The sequence below is a fragment of the Mirounga angustirostris genome, unplaced genomic scaffold (genome assembly GCF_029215605.1).
Source record: "Mirounga angustirostris isolate CCGP_5_RB_7025 unplaced genomic scaffold, mMirAng1.0.hap1 SCAF_1, whole genome shotgun sequence".
NCBI classification, from domain to species: Eukaryota; Metazoa; Chordata; class Mammalia; order Carnivora; family Phocidae; genus Mirounga; species Mirounga angustirostris.
This window is the reverse complement of record NW_026991709.1, coordinates 179,987,592-180,012,194: the sequence shown is the minus strand read 5'-3', so window position 1 is coordinate 180,012,194 and position 24,603 is coordinate 179,987,592. Positions and strand designations below refer to the sequence as shown.

At 42.6% G+C, this 24,603-nt stretch overlaps 1 protein-coding gene across 1 annotated transcript; it reads left to right on the top strand.

Annotated features, from left to right (window-relative positions):
- Positions 1-570: 570 nt before the first annotated feature.
- On the top strand, positions 571-22,593 carry ARL6IP5 (ADP ribosylation factor like GTPase 6 interacting protein 5). The gene is made up of 3 exons (XM_045861992.3): positions 571-1,044; positions 17,809-18,026; positions 20,946-22,593. Exons 1-3 carry the CDS (start codon positions 869-871, stop codon positions 21,116-21,118), a joined length of 567 nt encoding a protein of 188 aa, XP_045717948.1. The 5' UTR covers positions 571-868; the 3' UTR covers positions 21,119-22,593.
- The last annotated feature ends 2,010 nt before the right edge of the window (positions 22,594-24,603 follow it).

The window sequence follows — 24,603 nt, the reverse complement described above, 5'->3', positions numbered from 1 at the left end:
GCACTATTATTAATACCATACAGATGAATCATGGCCTGTGCTATTATTAGTAACAATAGCAGTAATATCTAACCCTAAGCAATTACTCTACACTATTGGTCACTGCAGACCATTGTTTGCTTTCTAAGGTGAACAACATCCCAGCTCAAGGCTGATGTGCCTAGAGTGCCCACTGCATCAGAATAGCACAGTAGTTCAATAATTTTGTCTGGAGAAGATAGAGATGGAGAACAAAAAAATAGAAGTGAAATAACAAGCCAACCCTTCCATTCTACATGTTCTTCTTTCCCATTTTGCCAACCTGATTTCACTCATAGTGACTCATGGTGAAACAGAAAACATGAGAATTGCATTCAGATGTGCAGAGGTTAGTAACTGCTCAGTTTTCAAAACCAGCTCATCTTCCAGTAACACTATAGTTGCCTTCCATTCCATTTCACTTAGATTAGCATCTGAACAGCTGCAAAAAATTTCCCTAAAATCCAGAACACATTCTTATGTTGAACACTCAAAAGGGGGCATTTTAAAGGAGGCTGTGTGTATTCGGACTGTCAGGGAAGGCAATGCCATCTCGCTTCACACTGGGGTTTTCCGCTCGTTTCTTTCTATTTCATCTCTATTTTGCATTCTGCCCCTTGCTCCGTCGCGAGGCCCCACTTTTTCTGTAACCAACCTCTTAGAGCCAATCAAGAAGTAAAGAAGAGAAAAACGCCCGCCCGCTCCCAATTTCCTTCGCTCCGCTGCTCACCAACCGCAGAGCCCGCTGAGCGTGAGCCGCTGTCACCTCTAACCCAGCTTAGCAGATCGGTTGGCGCCGCCGCCGCCGCCAGATTCCAGAGGAGAAGAACAAGAAGCTGAGAGACTAGACATGGACGTGAATTTCGCCCCGCTCCGCGCCTGGGACGATTTCTTCCCTGGCTCTGACCGCTTCGCCCGGCCGGACTTCAGGGACATTTCCAAATGGAACAACCGCGTGGTGAGCAACCTGCTCTATTATCAGACCAACTACCTGGTGGTGGCTGCCATGATGATTTCCGTTGTGGGGTAAGTGGAGTCCCCCTCCGGGGCACTGATCGAGGGCGGCACCGTGGGGCTCCGGGTGTACATACAGGATCCCGGGATGTGGAAACGCTCTCCAAGCCCAGCCTCCGCCCTGGCAAGTGCAAGCGGTCAAGCCTGTGGAAACTTGTCAGGGCGAGGCCGCAGCAATCTTGGGGTCCCCTTTTCCTTACCGGGCCTCGGGCGGAGACGTGGGGGCATTTCTAGGGGTGAAGAAATTTTGCCAGCTTCGGACAAGAAAAACTGACGTTTATTTTTCCTCTGTGCCCTGATTAGGCTCTTGTAGGTATTTGCAGCGCCCCAGTCTTTTAAAAATAAGAAGGAGGAGGGGCGCCTGGGTGGCTCAGTCGTTAAGCGTCTGCCTTCGGCTCAGGTCGTGGTCCCAGGGTCCTGGGATCATGACCCAAGCTAAAGGAAGACGCTTAACCAACTGAGCCACCCAGGTGCCCCTAAAATAAATAAGCTTAAAAAAAAAAGAAAAGAGGGGCGCCTGGGTGGCTCGGTCGTTAAGCGTCTGCCTTCGGCTCAGGTCGTGGTCCCAGGGTCCTGGGATCATGACCCAAGCTAAAGGAAGACGCTTAACCAACTGAGCCACCCAGGTGCCCCTAAAATAAATAAGCTTAAAAAAAAAAGAAAAGAGGGGCGCCTGGGTGGCTCGGTCGTTAAGCGTCTGCCTTCGGCTCAGGTCATGGTCCCAGGGTCCTGGGATCGAGCCCCGCATCGGGCTCCCTGCTCGCCGGGAAGCCTGCTTCTCCCCCTCCCACTCCCCCTGCTTGTGTTCCCTCTCTCGCTGTGTCTCTCTCTGTCAAATAAATAAGTAAAATCTTAAAAAAAAAAAAAAAAAGAAAGAAAGAAAGAGGAAAGTGGTGTAACCCTATCCTGGGGCTGGCGGGAAGGGGCGCAGCCCTGGGAGCCTTGGGCGACTGGGTGTGGATCCGAACTCTGCATTCTGGGGTTTTAGTGTAAAAAGGGCACCCAAGAAGCAACGCGCTTTGTGGGTTTATCCGCCTAGTGCCCGCTGCACTGTAGGAGGAAGATGAGCTTGGGAGCAAGAGGGTGGGTGTTTCCTGGTGGCGCATCTCCCGGTGTGGGGTGAAGGCTGTCCTGACTCTAGGAACCGGGTTCTCTTGCGTTTTCATCCAGGAGTCGTCCGGCGTGGCTACTTTCTCTCCTTCACTTCCTAGCCCGTGGTCTCATCGTATTAAAGGCCTTCTCAATAACAGATGTTAAAATAAAAAGGTTCCATCTGTGTTACATAGGATTCCACCCGCTTCCCGCACACACACACCTGATTTACTAGAAACCACCTTTTCTTGTAGTTTACCCTTTAAGAAATGCTTCTCTCACTTGTGCAGGATGGTGATATTCTAGATCTTGCTGATTCTATGCATCTTTAAAGAAAAAGCCAACCTCAGATTTTATAAAGGAACTTGCTTGCCATTAGAGAGGGAAAGTACAAGCTGGCCTGGGAGAAAGAGGAGAAATCCAAACTTGGAGGGTGTGGGAAAGGCCAAATAGGGTGGTTTCTTAGGGTGGTTTGCTGATCTTTGGCTTATTTATTATTGAGTCACTTCTCTGTGCCAAGCTCAAAACAACACCAAGATCAATCAGACATGACTTCTAGCCCAAGGGCATGTGACAATTGTTGAGAAGCTATAGGACCAGGAACACAGCACAGAGAGAGTTCACAATTTCCATATGTGGTTCAGGGTCGTTGCCCCCATGCAGAAGAGAATGCTCATTTGTGGGATTCAGTAGACAGTTGCACAGATCCTCATTCTGGGTTGCTTAAGGAATCACAAACTCTGAGAATGACTTGGTGTGTGGAGGGCACAGGCTCTGAGACGACTCTGAATTAGAGTGGCAGCCAAGTTAAAATTAGCTAGGGTAGGACAGGCCTAAGGCCTGGGGCAGCTGCCTCCTGAACCTTCCCCTAACCTTATGCGTGAGGCTCATTTTCCAGAACACTAAAACATTTCTTTAAAACGTAATAAATAGTGTATAGGATTGCATCTGTTGGTTTGCTTTCTTTTTCTTTTCTCCCTCTTAGTAAAGAAACAAGCCAGACATACTATCTGGTGATCTAGATATGAGGTGTTTTGTTTTGCCTGCTTTGTTTTGTTAGATATCGGCAAGGTTTGACACAGACCAGTCAAATGTTCAGAGAAAACTATTGCTTTTCAAAGAGGGGTACTGCCCAGACCAGACACAGGCTTGGGCAGCCTTGCTGCTTTGTTGGAATCCATTTTTCACTGTGAAGGTCAGGGTCCAGCCCCCTTACTAAATATAGCTCCCTCATTATGGTGCCTTAGCCTACTCACTCAGGCAGTTTTGGAGTGTTGGCCCTTCCCATTTTCCTTTTTAAATAAGAAATGTTGGTTGGCAGTGAACTTTTTGACGGTAAAAGTAAAAAATAGCCATCTTTACTTTTTATTATTCTTATTTTTAAAAATTTACAAAAGACACAGGCTAGCAGTAAATTATTTTGAAAATTGCATGTGTGTAAAATACGAGATTTCCCTCTCCTTCATACCCCAGTAAAAATTTGGTATATGACCTTTAACTGTTTTCTCTGCATCCACAAACACACAGTCAGTGATTTTTCCACAAATGACTTTTTTTCTTTATAATCTAATAACAATAATAAAAGCAAACATTTATTGAGTATTGAGTGCTCTGTGTGCCAAGTATTTGCTAAGTCATTTACGTGCATTATCTCATTCAACCCAGTGAGATGAGATATTATTATGATTACTATTATTCCTGAGACTCAGAGAGTATAAATGACTTGCTCAAAGTCACAGACGCAGTCTTGTGCTCTAAACAGTGTGCCATCTTTTTTTTTTTTTAAGATTTTATTTATTTATTTGAGAGAGAGAGAGAGAACAGGAGCCAGTGCGGGTGGGGGAGGGATGGCTGGGCAGAGGGAGAGGGAGAACCAGGCTCCTGGCTGAGCAGGGAGCTCAATGCCAGGAGGGGCTCAATCCCAGGAGCCCAGGATCACAACTGGAGCCGAAGGTAGATGCTTAACAGACTGAGCCACCCAGGTGCCCCTAATGTGCCATAATGTGCCATCTTCTTATGAGTCATGAAGTTTCATCTCTTAAAGCTGGAAGAAACCAAATATCTTCAAGGTCAGAGAGCTTAGTTGACTCTGGAACATTTCTCATTCTAAAGAGAACTCTCCTCTCAGTGATGTCAGTAGATGGGTGGGTCAGAGCAGAGTTGGGGGCTGTCTTCTACAGCATCTGATAGTTTCCCGTATCTTGATAGAGTGTGTGTGAAAATGTGGCCTGGGTGTTTACTGGGGAAGAGACCATGTTCAAAGGGTGTTCTTCAATGGTTCTGTCCCCTAGTAGTGAGGAGGGGCCTCCAGGGCATTGTTGCAGGGCTCTAGCCTCAACTGTGAATTCTCCTGTGTTGAAAACTGGCCTGAGTCAGGATGCAGAAAGCCTGCTCTTCCAACTCTCAGGAAAGAAGAGGGAAGACCAAGTGGATATCATCTAGCTCCAAAAACAACAGAAAGGGCTGCCTTTCCCAAGATGGAGAGTAAGAGGGATTAGGATAGAGGTAAATCTGTATCTGAGGGCCTCATCAGGCAGGGCCTCGTAATCAATCCATGGTTAGAAGTTTGGTCTTCATCCTAAAAGCCTGGTTTACCAAGCATGTGACTTCCACTCAATAGATCTACTCTGCCTCTTAGATTAATTCTGAGTAAGTCTCTTAGCTAACAGTCCTTGTTGAAGATAGTTGTCATATCTTCTGGCTCTTTAAAGAGTATAAAGTAGTGGTTAAGAGTTCAGGCACCAGGGCCACATTAAGTAAATTTTAAATCCCAACTGCCAGTCATTAGCTGTGTAACCTTGGACTTCAGCTGTGCCTGTGCCTCAGCCTCCTCATCTATAAATGAGACTAATTATAGAACCTGCCTCATAGGGCTTCTGTGAAGATTATCCGAGTTACTACAGGCAAGGCTCTTAGACTAGTGTCCAGCTCTTAGTTTTTGCTCCACAAATGTTACTTATTATTGTGGTGGTGGTGGTGGTGTTTTTTTTCTAATCATTGTTGGTGTGAGAAACATAGCATCTTTATCCCAACAGCTCCATCCACCCAAGCTCCAGTTGCTAACTCACCTACTCCTGCCTCTCCCTCAAGACTCAGCTTTGGTACCATCTCTTTGAGGAGACATTTTCCCTTTGTCCCTCACTTCCTTGTGTTAATTGGGCCGCACAGGAGACATTTTCCCTTTGTCCCTCACTTCCTTGTGTTAATTGGGCCGCACACCCATGCCTGTATTTTTCCTGGTAATCCCCTCACAGGCTTTTAAGTTGTCTGTTTACCTGTCTCCACTCTGGACTATAAATTCCTTGAGGCCAGAGACTGTGGGTTTTGTTTGTGATTGCTTTTTCTTTTTCTTGTCGTCGTTATCATTACTTTTACTTGCTGTATCCCTGAGGCCTGCTATTTGGCAGATGCTCAGTTGATGAATGCAGAGTAAATAAATGAACAGAAGGCCTCAATGTAGTCACGGGGGCAACTTTTAACCTACCTAATGGAACAAATTATTTTGAAGCACGTAGCAGCACGCTAGTACATAGCAACAGCATGCTCCTAAAGTGATTCTAACTGGGTCATTGCTGACTGCACTTGCTACATATTGGTTAAGATGACTACAGCGTAAACATTCCATTTAGAAAAGGTTATAATTCAAACTCTTCACTGATTCATATTGCCCTTGTAGAATTTTGGTGAAATACTCTCCTGCCAGCTTTCTCAACACCAGTACTATGGACAATTGGGATCATATAATTCTTTGTTGTAGAGGGCTGTCCTGTGTATTTTAGGATATTTAGCAACATCCCTGCTCTCTACCCTCTGAATGCCAGTAGCCCCCAGGCCCTCAAAAAAACTGCCTTCAGACATTGCCAAATGTCCCTTGGGGGTCAAAATCACCCCTGGTGGAGAACCACAGCTCTGTTGCTAAGAAAATCATGATAATTTGGTGATCACTTTCACTAAATGCAAGTTAGTTTATAACAAGTTACAAAAAACAGTTCTTGGCAGTTTCTTAGCAAAACAATTTGATTTTAGCTCCTGGCTTCTGACTTTTCAAACATTAAGAATGGAGCAGATTTGAAGTTTACATGGCTTTGATCATTATCCTTGATTTATTAAATCTGTTATGCTATCATTCTTTTATTAATCTGCCTGGAAGACTCTACTGATTCCACAAACTCACTTTCTATTTTTTGACAGCATTCTGGCTGTTGCTTTTCTTCATTTTTGCTTAAAAGTTCATGTGCTCTGGAGTTCCACTACCATAAAATTGGAATTACATGACTTAATTAATATAAAGTGCATTAAGGCCCAGCAAGTGATAATATTTAAACAGTAGCTGCTGATATTATATTAAATCCTAGGTTCTAGGTATATTTGGAATTCTCACAGCTTGTGACTTCTCTTAGAAGTATTAGATGATGGATATACTTTAGTGGTTTTGTCATAATTGTAACTTGTGTTTCTTATAAACACTTGTGTTGCTTCCCTTGAAGACTTCAGTTTCTTTTTGAGATTTAGGTGTCACTTCAGAAGAGATTGGGTGACTTAAAAGGAATAGCATGAATAACAAGCTGGGAAGTGTGTGTTTTGCTGAAAGTGGCTTTGCATTTTTTAAATCAAGAAAGGAAAATGCCTAAGATTGAAGAAGATATGACTTACCTCCTCCATTCTTTACACAATACATCTTGGCACTAGATATTCTTTTTTTTTTCAGTAATCTCTATTCCCAGCGTGGGGCTTAGACTCACAACCCCGAGATAAAGAGTCACATGCTCCACTGACTGAGCCAGCCAGGCGCCCCTCGATATTCTTTTTATATCATAAACAGCAATAGAAGTCTCTGCCTCTATTTTCAAAGTGAAAAGCAAAGGCAACACCTAATTGCCCTTGCAGTTTAAGTGCTCAGTATGTGATACATTCTGGTTATGGACAGGAATTTCTGTGCTTAACAGAATGCCAAAAGATTTGAGCTGGAGAAATCTAGAGTATGGGCCATGGAACAGCAGTATCTTTCACCCTGGGAGCTTGTTGGAAATGCAGAATTTCAGGCACCCTCCCAGACCTGCTGAATCAGTCAGCTTTCTGACAAGAGTCTCAGATGATTCAAAGACACATTAAAATTTAAGAAGCACTGGTCTGGTCTGGTTCAAAAGAACCACTGAGAAAATTTAAATAAATGTACCCATATGCCCAGGTGTTAACTTCAGAAATACTGAATATATATTTCTTGGGTGGGTCCAGGATCTTAACTCCCCAGGTGATTCTGATATACACCCCCAGGTTGAAGTTGAGAAGTACTGATCCCATCAAACTCCCAGTTTCACAATGGTGAGGGCTGGAGTTGGTGTGGCTAAATAGGACCAAAAACTGCTAATCATTAGTAGCCTCTTTTATTGTTATGAAGTAAAATACTTTCTCTGTTAAGTCATATTGCAAATATTCTGAAGCTCCTAATTAACCAAATTCAGCTCCATCGCCAACTCACACATTTGTATTATTTGCTTTTCTTTTTTCTTTTTTTTCTTTTTTAAGATTTTATTTATTTATTCATGAGAGACAGAGAGAGAGAGGCAGAGGGAGAAGCAGGCTCCCAAGGAGCAGAGAGACCGATGCGGGACTCGATCCCAGGACCCTGGGATCATGACCTGAGCTGAAGGCAGTCGCTTAACCAACTGAGCCACCCAGGCGCCCTCTTTTTTTTTTTTTTTTTAAAGATTTTATTTATTTATTTGAGAGAGAGAGAGAATGAGAGAGAGCATATGAGAGGGGGGAGGGTCAGAGGGAGAAGCAGACTCCCTGCAGAGCAGGGAGCCTGATGCGGGACTTGATCCAGGGACTCCAGGATCATGACCTGAGCCGAAGGCAGTTGCTTAACCAACTGAGCCACCCGGGGGCTCTATTTGCTTTTCTTATTCTCACAAATTCCTCCCTGCCATCAGGAGTCTTATTTCCTGGCGTGGCATCAGAAAGCACCAACCACACACAAAATTTTCAAATATATAAATGCCTCCAGTACATCTCCAGCTAAAAGGCTCATTTATTTTCAGATGTGTATGTTCAGGCCTCCCCTTTAAGACAGCACAGTGTAGCTGCTGAATGAGCCCATATATTCTTAAAGTACTTCTTCACCATGTGGCCTGTGGGGGTGTTTCCAGAGGGTGGAAATTCCAGGTGCCACTTTATGCTTGTAGTTGCTTGAAATGGCAAGGCGTTTCTGGAAGGCTTGTACTTCTGTTTGAAAAGAGCGTTACTTTAATCTTTTTAAAATGAGTGTGGTCCCATAATATATTTGAGGCCTATGGCTGCCAATGTCTGGTATTGAAAAATAGTCAAACTGTTTGTACCTTTTAATGCTGCAAGGATGAAAAACCCAAGTTTCTAGTTGGTAAAGGAAGAAAAGGATATGAGAGCCCTGGATGGGAATGTATGAAAACATTTGCAGATGGAATTAATTGCAGTTCTTTTATGCCAAAACCTAGCAGAAAATTCTGTTTTTGAGATTAATCAGCTTCCACGCCAATGCTACAATATTACTCTTCTCTTTTTTGCTTCTCTTTTTTGCTTCTTTCGCTACACAAAGACTATGAAGCATTTGCCAACTTCTCAGGCACCGGGCTAGGAGATACAGTGGAGAGTAAGACACTGTGATTCCGACTTGCATCGTGTTTAGAGTCTAGAGGGGCAGCAAGATGAAACTACAGACATAATTAATTTTTATACAAGGATAGCAAGTGTACAAAAATATGCACCTACATAAACACATTCTTTTCAACTTACCTTCTTTCCTTTGTGCATTATTATCCCAAATTTCAAAACTCAGGTGTTGAAAATGGGACAGGCATTGAGTATGTGGACGGGGGAAAGGATAATTATACCTTTCCTTCCCATCCTCCCCTGCAGCTCAGATGTCTTTTATTCAGTTGAATAAGTATTTACTGAGCACCTGCTGTGTGTCAGATACTGTGTAGGCACCAAGGATACGAGCAGGAGTATAGCTCCACCCTGCCTTCCCAGTCCTCCCAGAATTAATCCCTTCCTGCCCTCCCATCCCTCTTTATCTGCACTTGAGGCACATGTAATGCAGGCATATGTCTTTCCTTCATGGGTTACGTGCTTCTTCTGAGTACAGAACTTTAAGAGGTCTGTCAGTGCTCAATAAAATTTTAATCTCAAAATTCTTCGTCAAATAAGGATTGCCTTTTATTAAATCCTCGGACACCACTTATGCAACCTTGTTCTTGACTTTTCCCCGGACACTTTAAAAAAAATATATTCCCTGCCACCATCAGCCTGGGGATGGTAGTTTCTGTCTCCTTCTTCCCACATTAGGATTTATAATGATTCTGGATATGTGTACAAATGAGCATATTTTGGATTCCTGGCCCCATTCTTAGAAGGCAAAAGCTCTCAATCTACTTAGTAGGGGCCGAGAGCTCTGCATAAGAAATCCAATTCTAAAAGATGAACTTGACCTTAATACCAAAATGTGCAGCACTGTTGGAAATTTCTTATTCTTTTCCTTTTGGACAGATGAATTCTATCCCTTATCACTCAGCTTCAGAATACATACCCATAACATCCTCCTCTGTCTTGTTGCAATAGGCTTGCTCCTTGTTTCAGAGAACACTTTCATGCCTGTGATCTCAGACAAAAGCTGCAGGCTGCCTCTCCCTTCTGCAAGGATTTACCATAAACAGGATTTCCCAGCCTGCCCTTCCATGGAGCAATCACTAACGGAGACACCACGCAGAAGGCAGAAAGTCCGTCTGAAGTAGAAAACCAAGGCTTTGGTTCCTGCTTCTATAATCCGCTTCCATACGCCATCAGTGTGGTTTTTCCCTGTCTCAGAGAAACAGAAGGGAATGCAGAAATTGGGTGTTGGTGGGAGGTAAACAGACAGGAGCCTCCTTATAGGAAGGAAGATTATGTGTCACCGGGCTCATTTCCCCATCCCCAGCCTTCTCAGCGCTGTAAGAACCTGCCATGGGAAAACAATTGAATTTACTCTACCGAAAGGATTCAGAAGGAACAGTTTGTAAACAAAAGATCTTTCCACCTCAGTTCCAAAAGACTATCTGTTGTGAGAGTGACCATAGGTTCCTAATTGTTGAAAGCAATGATGAGTATACATGAGGGTCCATTATACCATTCTCTCTAACATTGTATATGGTAGAAATTTGCCCGAATATAAAGTTTAAAAAGGAACAGTTGCAAGCTAATCAGATCATTTGAAGTTCCATCACTGTGGGAAGTCTGAGATATATGGCTTCTAAACCAGGCCCAACTCACTGTTTATTAAGAATAAAATAAGCAATTAGCTTAATAAACACAAAAGAAAACATGGAAGTTCATAAGGTATGTCTTACTGTGAATACTTTAAACATGCCAGCTGCTGCCAAGACAGTGGATCATTTGAATGTTTAGTTTCATGGTGCCAAGTGGACAGGATGCAACAAATAGTATCAACAAGGATACAATAAATACTGTGGGTCTTCCTAATTCAAGTGGTTAAGAAAAATCTCAACGTTAGGCTACTACGCCCTTTCTGTGACAAAAGAGGCGGGCTCCCATCCCACCTTAACTGCTCCAAAGTCTCCTTTACCTGGTGATTATTAGGCCAAGGTGACCCTGATCACATTGACTCAAAGCTGATTTATACATTTACATCTATACTTTGTGGTCAGAAATAGTACTTGCCAGGATGGAAGCCATGCTGGGAAACCAAAATAACCACGGAAGGCCATTGGGGTTATCTGAGGGATCAAAGAGCAAAAGGGGCCTATCTAGACATGTCTGCAGGAGTATGAGTCTCCTGTGCTTCCCACTCTCCCTCCTGACCCCCAGCACGTACCAGTGGCAAGACTTACAAAGTTCCTCCTGCCAGCAAGCCCAAGGGCCCTTTCTGACCATGTCACAATCATTCTACCTCACATCTGCACGGGCATACGCATGATATTTCCTACTTTTCTTTTTCCTCTGTTCCTTTCATCACAACTCTATGAAGGTACAAAGACAGGGACTATTTCTCCAGTAATGTCTAGTGTGCAGTGAGAATAATAGTGATTTGTCTGGGAGAAACCTCCTGTCACTTGATTCATACCCATGGAAAGTTGCTGAGCTTCCTTTAAATAACATGAAAATACGCAAGATCCTTACCTACCTTTTTTCTTTCTTTTTTTCTTTTTTTTTTTTTTTAAAGATTTTTATTTATTTATTTGAGAGAGAGAGAATGAGAGAGACAGAGAGCACATGAGAGGGGGGAGGGTCAGAGGGAGAAGCAGGGAGCCCGATGCGGGACTCGATCCTGGGAGTCCAGGATCATGACCTGAGCCGAAGGCAGTCGCTTAACCAACTGAGCCACCCAGGCGCCCTTTTTCTTTCTTTCAACACACATATATTGAATACCTACTGTGTGCCAGGCAGGCCTTGTGCTAGGTGCCAGGGAGAAAATGTTACAGTCCCTGCCCTCATAGAGCTTAATCCAGTGGGAGACAAACATGCATCCAATCCTCATTCAAGTAAATGTAACACCACCACTGTGATGAGGCTAGGAAGGAGGAGCACCACTATACGGGGCTCTGATGTGACCAGAGACAGAAGAAGGGCTGATTAGGCTGGGTTTTGAAGGAAGTAGGAGTGAATCAGGCAGAGAATGGCTTGTGCGCAGGCCTGTGGGGGCCAGAGACAGGGCAAGGTCTAGAGGGAGATCGAAGCCCCAGAGGACGGGGTGTAGAATCAGGAGGTGGCATAGGAAAAGACCACAGGCAGGGCTGCTGCTAGCCCTCAGGCTCCCTCAGACTGATTATTATTATTTTTTTTAAATTTTATTTATTTATTTGAGAGAGAGAGACTGAGAGAGAGAGCATGAGAGGGGGGAGGGTCGGGAGGGTCAGAGGGAGAAGCAGACTCCCCGCCGAGCAGGGAGCCCGATGCGGGACTTGATCCAGGGACTCCAGGATCACGACCCGAGCCGAAGGCAGCCGCCCAACCAACTGAGCCACCCAGGCGCCCCCTCAGACTGATTATTGAAAGCACTCCTTACTCCTAGCAGATGCAGCCTAAGCCAAATTGGTTAGTGAGTCAAATCTGGCCTGGATTGTAGCCCCCCACTTACCACCCCAGCCAGGCCTCCTTGTGCCAGGTACAAATTACACAGTGGTATGCGGTGGCCTGGCAGCACACATAGCTGGCCCTTGGAGCCTGTGTAACGAACTGTTTTTATTCTAAGAGCAAGGAGAAGCAAGGAAATGGATGGGTGAATTATTTGCAATGACCCCTCTGGCTGTTTAAGGACCACAGAAAAACATCACCAATTTAGAGAAATCCACTGTAAGTAAATTGTTTCCCTCCTTTCTTGGTGAGTCAGGCTTCCTCAGGAACCCAACTACAAAAATACCTTTTTTGGGTTAGAAAATTGGAACTCGGGGCAAAGCGGCTTCTACTGCTCTAGAAGTATTGCACTGCCTTTTTGGCTCTTGTGGTCCTTGCAGTTGCTGGGAATTACCAATGGTGCACTCAACTTGATCTGAGGATCTCCGTTTTGGTAAACGTTTATCTATCGCCAACTCTACAGTTTATGGGTTTGGAGCATACTTACTAACCTGTTCCTTAGCTTGCTTATGTGTAGAATGAGATATATTTTTTCAAGATCTGCCCTACCTCTAAAATTCTGTGATCAGCCAAGTTTTTTGGTCCCCCCCCACTTCAGGAACTTATGCTGAAACTATAGCTCTAGCTAGCTGAATCGTGTTGGCACATTCAGGACCCCGTGTCCACACCTGCTCATAGCCACCTTGCTTCAGAGAGAAACCAGAATGCTAAGGGATTTCCCAGAATGATTCTTTGTTCCTGACCCCAATTGGAAGAATACCGAGAATGGGTGGGTGTGGGGGAAGGGGGACTGGAGTCCTGTAGCTGCTTAACAATACACAAAGGGCTATATTATGAATTGCTGTCACGGTTACATCAGCTGGCACCCTTTCCTCTCCCCTAGACCCCTTCGAATGTGTTTCTTCACTTCTCCGGGCCTCAGTTTATTCATCTGTGCAATGGGACTGAAGCTATTTATCTTTGAACACTCTACTACAGGATTCTGTGATAGGGTTGTAAACCTTTTCACAACCGTCAATATTTCCAGTAGAATTTTTAACCATTACATTTATTTACTTATTTACTCAGTTACTTACGGAATAGAATGCATATGTATGTAGGTATATGTTTTTGCCTCACATTAGAAAAACACTGAATGCTTTTGGCTTGTTGAACTAGGTCCTATCAGAAAATTATATTCTCTCTCTCCCTCAGTCCCCTCACCCCTCTCTGTCCTTCCCCCTTCCCTCTATCTTCCTGCCTCCCTTCCTCCCACCCTTTTTCATTCGGGGACTACCAGTAAATGAAACTCCACCCATCCAAGCCCAGTGGCAATTGTCCCCATGAAAGCTGGGGTAGCATATTTATGGGAGTTTTTGCCTAAAGTTTCCTGGGCTTTATTGTGACTGGCATGACTAAGAGCCCAGCTGTTGACTAAAAAATTTCACTCATCGCAGATGAGAACTGGCTCACACGTTCCTGTACTCACTGGAAAATGAAATTAAACTCTAGAGGGTGGTGTATGTGTTTTATTTTCCTCCAAGTGCAAGTAGGTGCCAAGGCATTGGAGTGGTACAAATTTTACTCTTTGTTAGAATGGAATGGGACTTAAGAATAAGGAAGAAAACCATTTCTGCTCCGAGTAACTTTGTTCATTTTTTCCAGCTTGGAAACTTGGTTACTTTCTAATTATAGATTGTGGCTGGGTGTGTTGTAAGCTAAAACCAGTTCTATAGGGCTCTGTGCTCCGGTCTTTTCCCTTGAACATGAGCAACAGGAACAGGTGAAAAGCAAATTTGGAATTGCTTAAGTCAGGCCTGGATTTTTTGTTGTTCTTTGTCCTGGGCTTTATTTAGACATTCAACATAGATGAATGTCCAGAGGAAAAACTTCTAGAAGTAACGTACATGGCCACCAAGTACTTTGCTTGTCCAGAGGAAAATAGACAAAGCTTGGCATACTTTTTGTTGTATGTTTCACGTCACGAATTATTTTAGTAGGCATTCTAGATAGAACTGAGTAGGATACTTTGCTAGTTTGCTACCAACCAACCATCTTTTATTTGCAGTTTATGCAAAGCAGTTTCCTTAAACTTGAACTCTCCACTCTAGTTTTTTGCGTTAATGTTGATCTTTGCTTTTCTTTACAGCTCAAAAATATTTGGGTGAAACTAATAAACAAATGGGAATAAACTACCCACGATGCTCCTACCCAGTATAACTGCTCCAGTCTTTCAGTATAACTCTTTTTGGAATCTTTTGAGTGCTAGGAATGAGATTTATTAATCGGTAACAATTTCTGGGCCTCTCCACTCAGTTTCCTTACCACCTGCTGAGAAAGATTTTGTTTTTGCCCTGTCCAGTTCTTCCCTTCCCCAGGCCTATTCCCTTTCCCAGATCTGGGCAGAAGGTACAGCATAACCCAGATAAAATTTTAAAACAGAAAAAGTACAGAGTGACTCTGTGGACCCAGATGATAAAGAACTGGTGAACAACAGACAGAACAGTTTAATTGCTGGATGCTGGGAAAGTGTGGGGGAGTGGGGTGGCGCACCTGGCCACAAGAGGATCTGGAGAATCGGCAGGGAACCAAGGTTTGGGTGGGAGAAGGAACAGCTTCGCTGTGGCATCTGAATTGCAATTGCATTAATGTTGTCAGAGAGACAATGGAAGTAAAGGTGGGCGGTTGTAGCTGGCCTGTGCCAAGCCTGGGTCTTAGGCTAGGGAGCAGTTGCTTTTATATTTTTATATTTGCCTTTCTTATATGTTCATTTTATTTCTGATTGCAAAATAATGTACTAATTATAAAAATTTCTACTTCTCAGCTACATAACATATATAAATCCACCAAACAGAATGTATTATGATTACTTTTACCCACTCGATATATTATTAATATCTTTCCATATTATTGAGTATTTAAAAATAGCTGCATATACCATCTCTGGTAAATTGGTGGCCATGTATGTTACTTCTAAAAGTTTTTCATCATAAATACCACTCATGTGACGATTGTTACAACTCAGTCTTTGCATTTTTATTTGTTTCCTTTGACTCTATGCTGAGGGGGAGATTTATTGCCTGGAAGGGGATGAATATTTGCAAGAGTTTTGAGTGAAATAAGCAACTTACTACTATAGGGTTTAGCTCTAAATTATGTCCTACTACACTACTCTTACCACTTATGGCCATGTGGTTTAATTCCATGCATTTTTTTTTTTAAAGATTTTATTTATTTATTTGACAGAGACACAGCGAGAGAGAGGGAACACAAGCAGGGGGAGTGGGAGAGGGAGAAGCAGTCTTCCTGCTGAGCAGGGAGCCCAATGCGGGGCTCGATCCCAGGACCCTGGGATCATGACCTGAGCCGAAGGCAGACGCTTAACAACTGAGCCACCCAGGCGCCCCAATTCCATGCATCTTAATAGAAATTTTTAACTTTTCCAAAGCAGTTTCACATTGATTATATCCCTGATTTTGCCCATTAAGGTATGTGGTACTTCTACTCTTATTTGAAACTATTTCAGTTAGCTTTTGTGTTTCAGAAGGCAGAATTAGAGCTAAAATGTAAAGGGATTTTTTTTTTTTTAAAAATCTTAGTTATCCCAAATATGAACCCTACTATAAGTGTGAATCCTTCATCTGTTCTATTTCAGAGAAAGTAAGCTCTTGGCATCACCTCCCATTCCCGTTCCCCCCCCCAACCCCGTCCCTCATTTCCAAATCAGTCACGTTGATATTCAGAGTGTGATGAAAACACGCTGACCTTCATTGTCCTTCCCAAGTAAAATGCTCGTTAAGCCTGTTGTGAGGGTAAAAAGTTAGTAACTCAATTGTACTAGCTGACCACAAATGTCATATTAAGGGCTGTGTAGACACAGTGGGTTGGGTGGTAGTGGGGCCACAATACCCAATCCTTCTTACTTATGAAATACTGGGTCTCGTTTTCCTCTTTCTTATCAACAGTAGTATAACCTTTGGCTCATGTAACAATGAAGCCGGAGGCTCTGTGCTTGGAAATCTCAGTTGGTAGCTCATCTAATGACACTCTCGGCCCTTTTAAAGAATCACAATGGAGTCTCTGTGCCAGGAGTCATAGACTCCGATGCCTCCATGGGCCAGGCAGGTTATGTAAGAGAGCAGTGCAGGGCAGCTGTTAGACAAGCAGCGATGAATGGCGGCTCAGTGAGGGCCATGCAGTAGATGGCGGTGGGGACAGGGGGGCTAACTGGAGAGCATTTATTCTATCTGAAAGAGAAGATGCTCCAGCCAGTCGTTGACGTGTGGAAAAGTGGGCCTACTGTTGTTAGAGTTTCTTGTTTACAGGAGAAGCTAGAAATCCCAAGTTGTATGGATTTTTTCAACACATTGGGATTCAAATAAATGTTTTTTTAAACACTGTACCATCCAAGCACAAATGTGACAATAGACTGGGTCTGGCCCATGGAGGCCATCATGGGACCTCTGCATATATCTGTTGTGGTAGCTTCTGTGAGGATTTAGATAAACCTGAAGAGCTCAGAAAATATGTCAGCATTGTCTCCGGTGTGCACGAGAGCCCGGGATGTAATGAAAGCGAAACAGCCCCTCCAAAAGAGGCAGTCTCTTTTAAATTTTAAAAGTCTCTTAGCTCTTTGCCGCATTTACTGTGAGAATGAAGACCGTTCTCAGCAATCGGAATGGTGATGTTCCGGCAAATGTCAACATCACTCTGCAGGGACACACAGTGATCGTGAAAGGACGTCAGTCTCATCAGTGTACTCAGTCTTCTTGGAAGGAGAAAGAAGAGGCTCAGGGCTGACAAACGTGGGGCAAGAGAAAGGGACAGGCTCCTGTTCGCACTACCCATAAACACGTACAGAACGTGAGCAAGGGCATTACACTGGGCTTCCATTACAGGCGGAGGTCCGGCTATGCTCACTTCCCCAGCAATGTTGTTATCCGGAAGAATGGTTCTCTCGTTGAGATCCAAAATTTCTCGGGTGAAAAATACATCTGCAGGGTTCGGATGAGGCTTTGCTTGTTCAGTATCTCAAGCCCAGGAGAATGAGTTAATTCTTGAAGGAAATGACATTGAACATGTATCAAATTCAGCTGCTCTGGTTCAGCAAAGCACAACAGTTGAAAACAAAGGTATCATAAAAAGTTTGGATGGTACCTGTGTTTCTGAAAAAGGAACCGTTTGGCAAGGTGATGAACAAGATCGAAGTTGTCCAGCTATAGAAACAGCAAGATGCCAGATGATTCTTCAGACATATTTTAATATGTTTTAAAATACAAAAAAAAAAAAAAATACAAACCATGTATGGACTTTGGGGGGAAAATGTCTTTGAAAATTGTGGGCCTCTAATAAGATGGACTGACCAGTTTGCTGGTCAGTGTCAATCTTGGCCCCACCATTTTCTCACCTCCATGCCTCAGTTTCTTCATTTGAGAAATGAATAATTAGTATCTACCTCATTGCATTATGAGGATTAAATGAGACAATTTAGATAAAATGCTAAGTACTCAACATGTGATTTGACTCCTCCTCACCTTCCTCATCTTCACACCCGGCTGCTACCAGTGCTGACCTAGTCTCCCCCTTTTCTTCATATTCCAGGTTCCTGAGCCCCTTCAACATGATCCTTGGAGGCATTGTAGTGGTGCTCGTGTTCACAGGGTTCGTGTGGGCAGCCCACAACAAAGACATCCTCCGCCGGATGAAGAAGCAGTATCCCACGACATTTGTTATGGTGGTCATGTTGGCTAGCTACTTCCTCATATCCATGTTCGGGGGAGTCATGGTCTTTGTGTTTGGCATCACTTTTCCTTTGTTGCGTAAGTGAACCTCAGTCTTCTTCTCTTATGCCATAAAAAAAAAAAAGAAAAATCCATGTAGGCGCGATTATTCATTGGAAATTTCCTAACCTGTTCTTTATGTGTGTCAGCATGTCTGCAAAATTATCAGAATTTTCTGCCACAGCAGATCAAGGCCTGATGGTTCCCTAATTCCACAAATATATATTGAGTGGAATTATACGTAAGAGTGGAATATATATATTATATTATAAGAGTGTCTGCTCCGTGCCAGACACTCTTCTGGGGATACAACAATGCACAAAAGAGGGGCGCCTGGGTGGCTCAGTTGGTTAAGCGACTGCCTTCGGCTCAGGTCATGATCCTGGAGTCCCGGGATCGAGTCCTGCATCGGGCTCCCTGCTCGGCAGGGAGTCTGCTTCTCCCTCTGACCCTCCTCCCTCTCATGCTCTCTGTCTCTCATTCTCTCTCTCGCAAATAAATGAAATCTTAAAAAAAAAAAAAAATTAAAAAAAAAAAAAACAACATTGCACAAAAGAAATACAAATCCCAACTCCCATGGCAAGAAACTTGCACAGCCTACAACGGCCTCCAGATTTGTTGAATATTCGAGTCTGTTCTCAATCTTTAAGTGCCATTCATACTGTCCTGACACACAATGAATGTATTTCATTTGGAAATAAACTATTTACTCTCTGCCTACTCAGTAGATCACGTTCAGTATCAAAGTGCCCTAAGTCTGTAAGAATAATTGGCCCAGAATACAGTTACCAAGTACTCCAATTTTGGTGGAGAGAACTAGGTATTTTCTAAATTTTACATGCGTTGTTTACTGAGATCCCAAACACTTGAAACCTGAAATAGAGAACAGATATAATTCCAGCCTCATCAGCAGAAATCTAATTAAAATTATGTATTATGTGACAAGAAGATCCCTTTAACTTTTAATAGCACTTCACATGTGCATTTATTTCATTAAATAAAATCAGTTGCTTATTTGGAGTTATGTTAGATTAAGCCCAGAATATCTATGGATGAATCCCACACTTTATTGGACAAAATATGTGGGTTTTTTTTTTTTTTTTTTTTTTTTAATTTGAGACAGAGAGAATGAGAGACAGAGAGCATGAGAGGGAGGAGGGTCAGAGGGAGAAGCAGACTCCCCGCCGAGCAGGGAGCCTGATGCAGGACTCGATCTCGGGACTCCAGGATCATGACCTGAGCCGAAGGCAGTCATTTAACCAACTGAGCCACCCAGGCGCCCCAAGATATGTGTTTTTGTTTTTAAATATTTAAGTAAACTCTATACCCAATGTGGGGCTCGAACTCATGACCCCAAGATCAAGAGTCGCATGCTCTTCCAAATGAGCCAGCCAGGTGCCCCTTATTGGACAAAATATTTGAATCAGCAAATTCAGACTTTTTGAAATATTCCTGAAGTTTTCCTTATGTGCTAGAGGCTTAGTATTTCAAAGAGTCTGCTTTTACACACAGCTTGTTAACTTCAGTACCTTTCCACATCAGGGCCTGAGACAGGCCAGTGTAATGAAATAGATCATAGGTAGAGAGTCAAGGGTCCAGATTTCTTTTTTTTTTTTTTTTTTTTAAGATTTTATTTATTTGGCAGAGAGACAGCGAGAGAGGGAACACAAGCAGGGGGAGTGGGAGAGGGAGAAGCAGGCTTCCCGCTGAGCAGGGAGCCTGATGCGGGGCTCGATCCCAGGACCCTGGGATCATGACCTGAGCTGAAGGCAGATGCTTAACGACTGAGCCACCCAGGCGCCCCAAGGGTCCAGATTTCTATTCCTAGACCTGCTGAAAACTAGCCATGTGATCTGGACCAGGTATCCTATATGGGTTGCAGTTCACTCATCTATAAAATAAGGAAATTAGACAGGATTCGTGACTCATAGACCTTGATGATTGTCAGAATCATACAGGACACTTTTAAAAAAATGGATTGCCCAGCCAGATCCCTTAGAGATCTTGATTCTGTGAGTTGAGAGCGGTCCTCCCAAAACCTGTATTTTTAGAAAGCTCCTCAAGTGTTTCCAAAGGCCAGTCTAGATTGTAAGTCTCCAGATATAATGCACATCAGTGTTTCCCAAAATGAGGGTCCAAGATCACATATATGAGAATCATCTAGAGTGAATATTGGCTTTTTACATTGTGGAGCTTTACCTCAGACTTACTGGTCTGAATTTTGGGTGGTGGAGACCTGGAATTTGCCTCTTTTTAACAGGCTCTCTAGGTGATTTATTTGTGCGCAGGAGTTTGAAAATCACTGCTGTACCTGTTTAAAATACAGATTCTAGGCCCATCCCTTTATGGTTCTGGTTCAGGAGGTCCAGGAGAGGGGCCTGGGAATGTTTCTTAGTAAACAAACATAACTAATTGTAAGTGATGAAGCAAATTTGGGGAACCTTGAGGTACCTGAGATCTATAAAACCATTAGTTCTGTACATCTATATCCAGCATTTTGGAAAACTGCCCCTCGGGAGGCACATCCTAGGTGGACTTCACCTGCATGCTTCCTGCAGGAAGATAATCTGTGAACTGAGCATGAGTTCCTTTCTGGAAAACTTTGTATAAGTCGGTTTTTATGTAAATTGGAATCCTGTCGGTTCACTGAAGTTCAAGGCATTTAAGCCAGCAGCAGAAAGTTAACAAATCAACGGGAGGGAGTGTGGTTGCCAGATTAGGGTCCTTCCTGCTGAATACGTTTACCTTCACACACAAAGAAAACTTAATATGTGACTTTACGAAGAAGAGCTTTAGACCAAGTCCAAGGATCCCTTTGAGGACTTGGATCAATTAGAGATCGGAACTTGTCTTCAGTTAACTGAGGCAGTTTCCCCAAAGTGTGAAGACAGGGAGCTTAAGGTTGAGGCGGACAAAGAACAGTTGCTTCCATGCTAACCAGGTTTCACTTCCCCACAGTGATGTTCATCCACGCGTCATTGAGACTCCGGAACCTCAAGAACAAACTGGAGAATAAAATGGAGGGAATAGGCTTGAAGAGGACACCGATGGGCATTGTCCTAGATGCCCTAGAACAGCAGGAAGAGAATGTCTCCAAAATCGCTGACTATATCAGCAAAGTGAAGGAGTAAATACGGCTGACCTGCTGATAGGGCTGCGGTGGACATCAAGTTGCAGTTTGCCCTTATCCAGACCTACTTCCCGTTTGTGTTCTCGAACTAGGAGGCTCCTGTACCATCCACCTATCTGTGGCAGCATGCATGTATAGGCCCAACTGTTAACATCTCCGATGTTCCAAAGAGAAGCCCTCAGAACCCACAAGAAAACTGCCCTCCTATTATGCCTGAAGTTTCAAGTGTGTTTATGCAAACTGATAGGAAATGGATCACACTTACTTCTGTAGAGAAATAAAAGAAAAAGAATTTTGCATTGTATAGCAACAGTACTGTTAGCTTGTAGGGAAAAAACTAATTGTAAGGCAATCAAGGCAATATAAGTAAATGAAAAAAAAACAACAACTGTTAAAGTAGATATCACACATTAGCCTGTTTTAATCCTGCCCCCACCCCCCCACCCCAGCGTCCTCCTCCAAAAATATTCCCTGGGACTATAATATGTGCAGTCTAAACTAATTTAGCTTTTAATTACTTTTCTTTTAAAATCAAAGATGATCTGTATCACTTTGCCGCCTGTTTGACATGCAGTGGAAACTGGATAAACCAGTTGTTTTTATTTTGTTTACAAGTATAAAGATAGCTGTTTAGGAGAATATTTTGTCAAATTTTTGTAAATTTTTGAAATGCTAGTAATGCCTTTTCACTAGCAGGTATTTTGTTGCAACCTAAATATCACCTTCTTTAAGGTTATAGCTATATAACCTATATTATTCTTGACAGTCTTGTCAAAAAAAGCAACAACAAAAAAATAAAACTTGAGTTCTGTTTGTATTGCACATTTTTTGTTGTTTTGACAAAAAGGTGTCCAAGATAATGTTTCCTATATATTTTTTTCTCTGTTTAGTTTTTAACTGGAACATTTAGAAAGAAGGAAATCAATGTACACTGTTTTGATTTCTTAGGGGCACAAAGAGAACAATAATGGTTGGTCTTTTGAAATCTGAAAGGCATCTGTAGGTGACCAAGCAAAGACTTATGAAAATGGGAGTCATCAGTGGCTTTCGCACTTCATAAAAATTTTAGATAGCAATGGTTACAACCGTATGTTTTTATAGATAAGGCATTAGCATCAAGATAGCATGAGTGTGTATATCCTGGTACTTCCTTCCTTTTATTTCTCCTGTATTTAGAAATAGATGATACAAAATGTTTTGCTTGCCAATTGAGTGATTTCATAGATGAACAGAAAACATTTGGGTTTCCCTAACACTGAATTATGAAGACAACTGGAGCAGTACTTACTGAAGAGACTCTCTGTACGTCCTAAAATAAGAAACAACAGCATATGTTCCTCCTGCTTTGTCTTGCATTTTAATTTCTCAGCCAACCTGCAGCCTTCCTTTCTAGTACAGCGACAGCACTGTGACTTCATAGACATGGTGTAGTTTGTACCGTTACCCAAATATGGAGAATAAAATTTATCAAAGATTTTTATTGGTGAGACTTTGTTTAATGCACATCTGTTGCGAAATATCTGGGATACTTGGTGCCAGTCCTCTTAAACTATGAGGACGTGCTGTACGGCAAAAACCACTCAGCGCGTGTCTCAGATACAGTAATCTCTCCCCGCCCCCCACCCCCCCATCCGTGCTTTAGCTTTCCATGGTTTCAGTGACCTGCAGTCAGCCTCTGTCCAGAAGCAGATGATCGTCCTTCTGACACATCCTCAGGAGGTCAACGGTAGATAAATACTACGTCACAATGCCTACTCCACTCCTCTCACTTCATCTCCCCAGGAGACATTTTCTCATCTCAAATCATCACAGAAGGGTGAGTATGTTCAATAAGATAATTTTGAGAGACTGCATTCACATAACCTTTATTGCAGCATATTATTATTATTGTTCTAGTTTATTATTAGTTTTTGTTGTTAATCTCTGTGCCTGATTTATAAAGTAAACTTTGTTGTAGGTGTGTACAGGAAGAAAACAGTGTATATATAAGGGGTTCAGTACTATATGTGGTTTCAGGCATCCACTGGGGTTCTTGGAACATATCCCCACTGGATAAGGGAGAGGGGGGACTATGGTACTGTTTAATAATACTTTAATACTTTATTAATTTCCAGCCAGAAAAAAATTGAATCCCAACGGGATCCTTTTTTAAACCTGACATATTTGAGCCCTTTCCATTTTCTACACGAATTCTGTAGACGGAGTGCAATCTATTTGGAAAAAGGGACAACTTAAATAAAAATATACTCATTATAATTACTAATGGTTGGTGGTCCATTCTGGAAGGAAAATAATATAAAAATGTAGCATGTAAGAGCTGTAAATCATTGCATTTTAAAAGCAAGTTAAGGGGCGCCTGGCTGGCTCGGTCAGTAGAGTGTGCGACTCCTCCTTGATCACAGGGTTGTGAGTTTGAGCCCCACGTTGGATGTAGAGATCGCTTAAAAATAAAATCATAAAAAAAAAAAGAAAAAACAAGTTAAAATCTTCAACTAAGACTTTTAGGGTAGGAGTGGGTAGATGGAAAAAGTGTAAGTAAGCTGCTTCACCTGTCTCTTGACAAAAATCTGTGTAGTGAATCAGTAAGCTATGAATTTGGATCATCTTTTCTCTTTGCACATCTAAAATTAAAGCCCTCTTGAGGTGCCTGGGTGGCTCAGTCATTAGGTGCCTGCCTTCGGCTCAGGTCGTGATCCTGGGGTCTTGGGATGGAGCCCCGCATCGGGCTCCCTGCTCGGTGGGAAGCCTGCTTCTCCCTCTCCCACTCCCCCTGCTTGTGTTCCTTCTCTTGCTGTGTCTCTCTGTGTCAAATAAATAAATAAAATATTTTAAATAAATAAATAAATAAATAAAAATTAAATTAAAGCCCTCTTTTAGGACTATTAGCGATTTTTGAAATTCCTGACTTCATTAATACTGTGGCTATACAAGTAAATGCATAAGGGCTTTCAAGAACTTCAACCACTGATATATAGTAGGCTTTTAAACATGTTTAGAGCACTATGTCCCATCAGCGGTTAGCCTCTTGATGTAGAATATGCTAGATACTTACAAAGTTTTATTTACAGCAGGGCCTTCTTAACCAACCTGCTTGGCATGCAAGTTTTATAGAAATGGTAACATAGGAGGAAAAAAACTCTCAGCCACTGGCTATTGTAAAATCAGTTACCTGATTGAAACTATAGCTATTCAAATGTGGATACTTTAGTATACACTAAATTATCCTTAAAAAATGGAAACACCATATTTCTTTCCCATGACTCGTCCTTCTAAATAATGTATTTTTAAACTTTTCCCCATTAGGTTTATTTTCCTCTAGCCTGTTTTGCTTGTTATATACCACCTATGATTATATAAAAGGAGAAAGAGAGCAGATGCCAACTATTCACTCAGGTGAGGCACCAATGTATGATTTCCTGATTTCTAATGCTCATGCCACGTCCATACAAAATTTCAGATTCTGCACATCTAGTGACCAGAACAGAT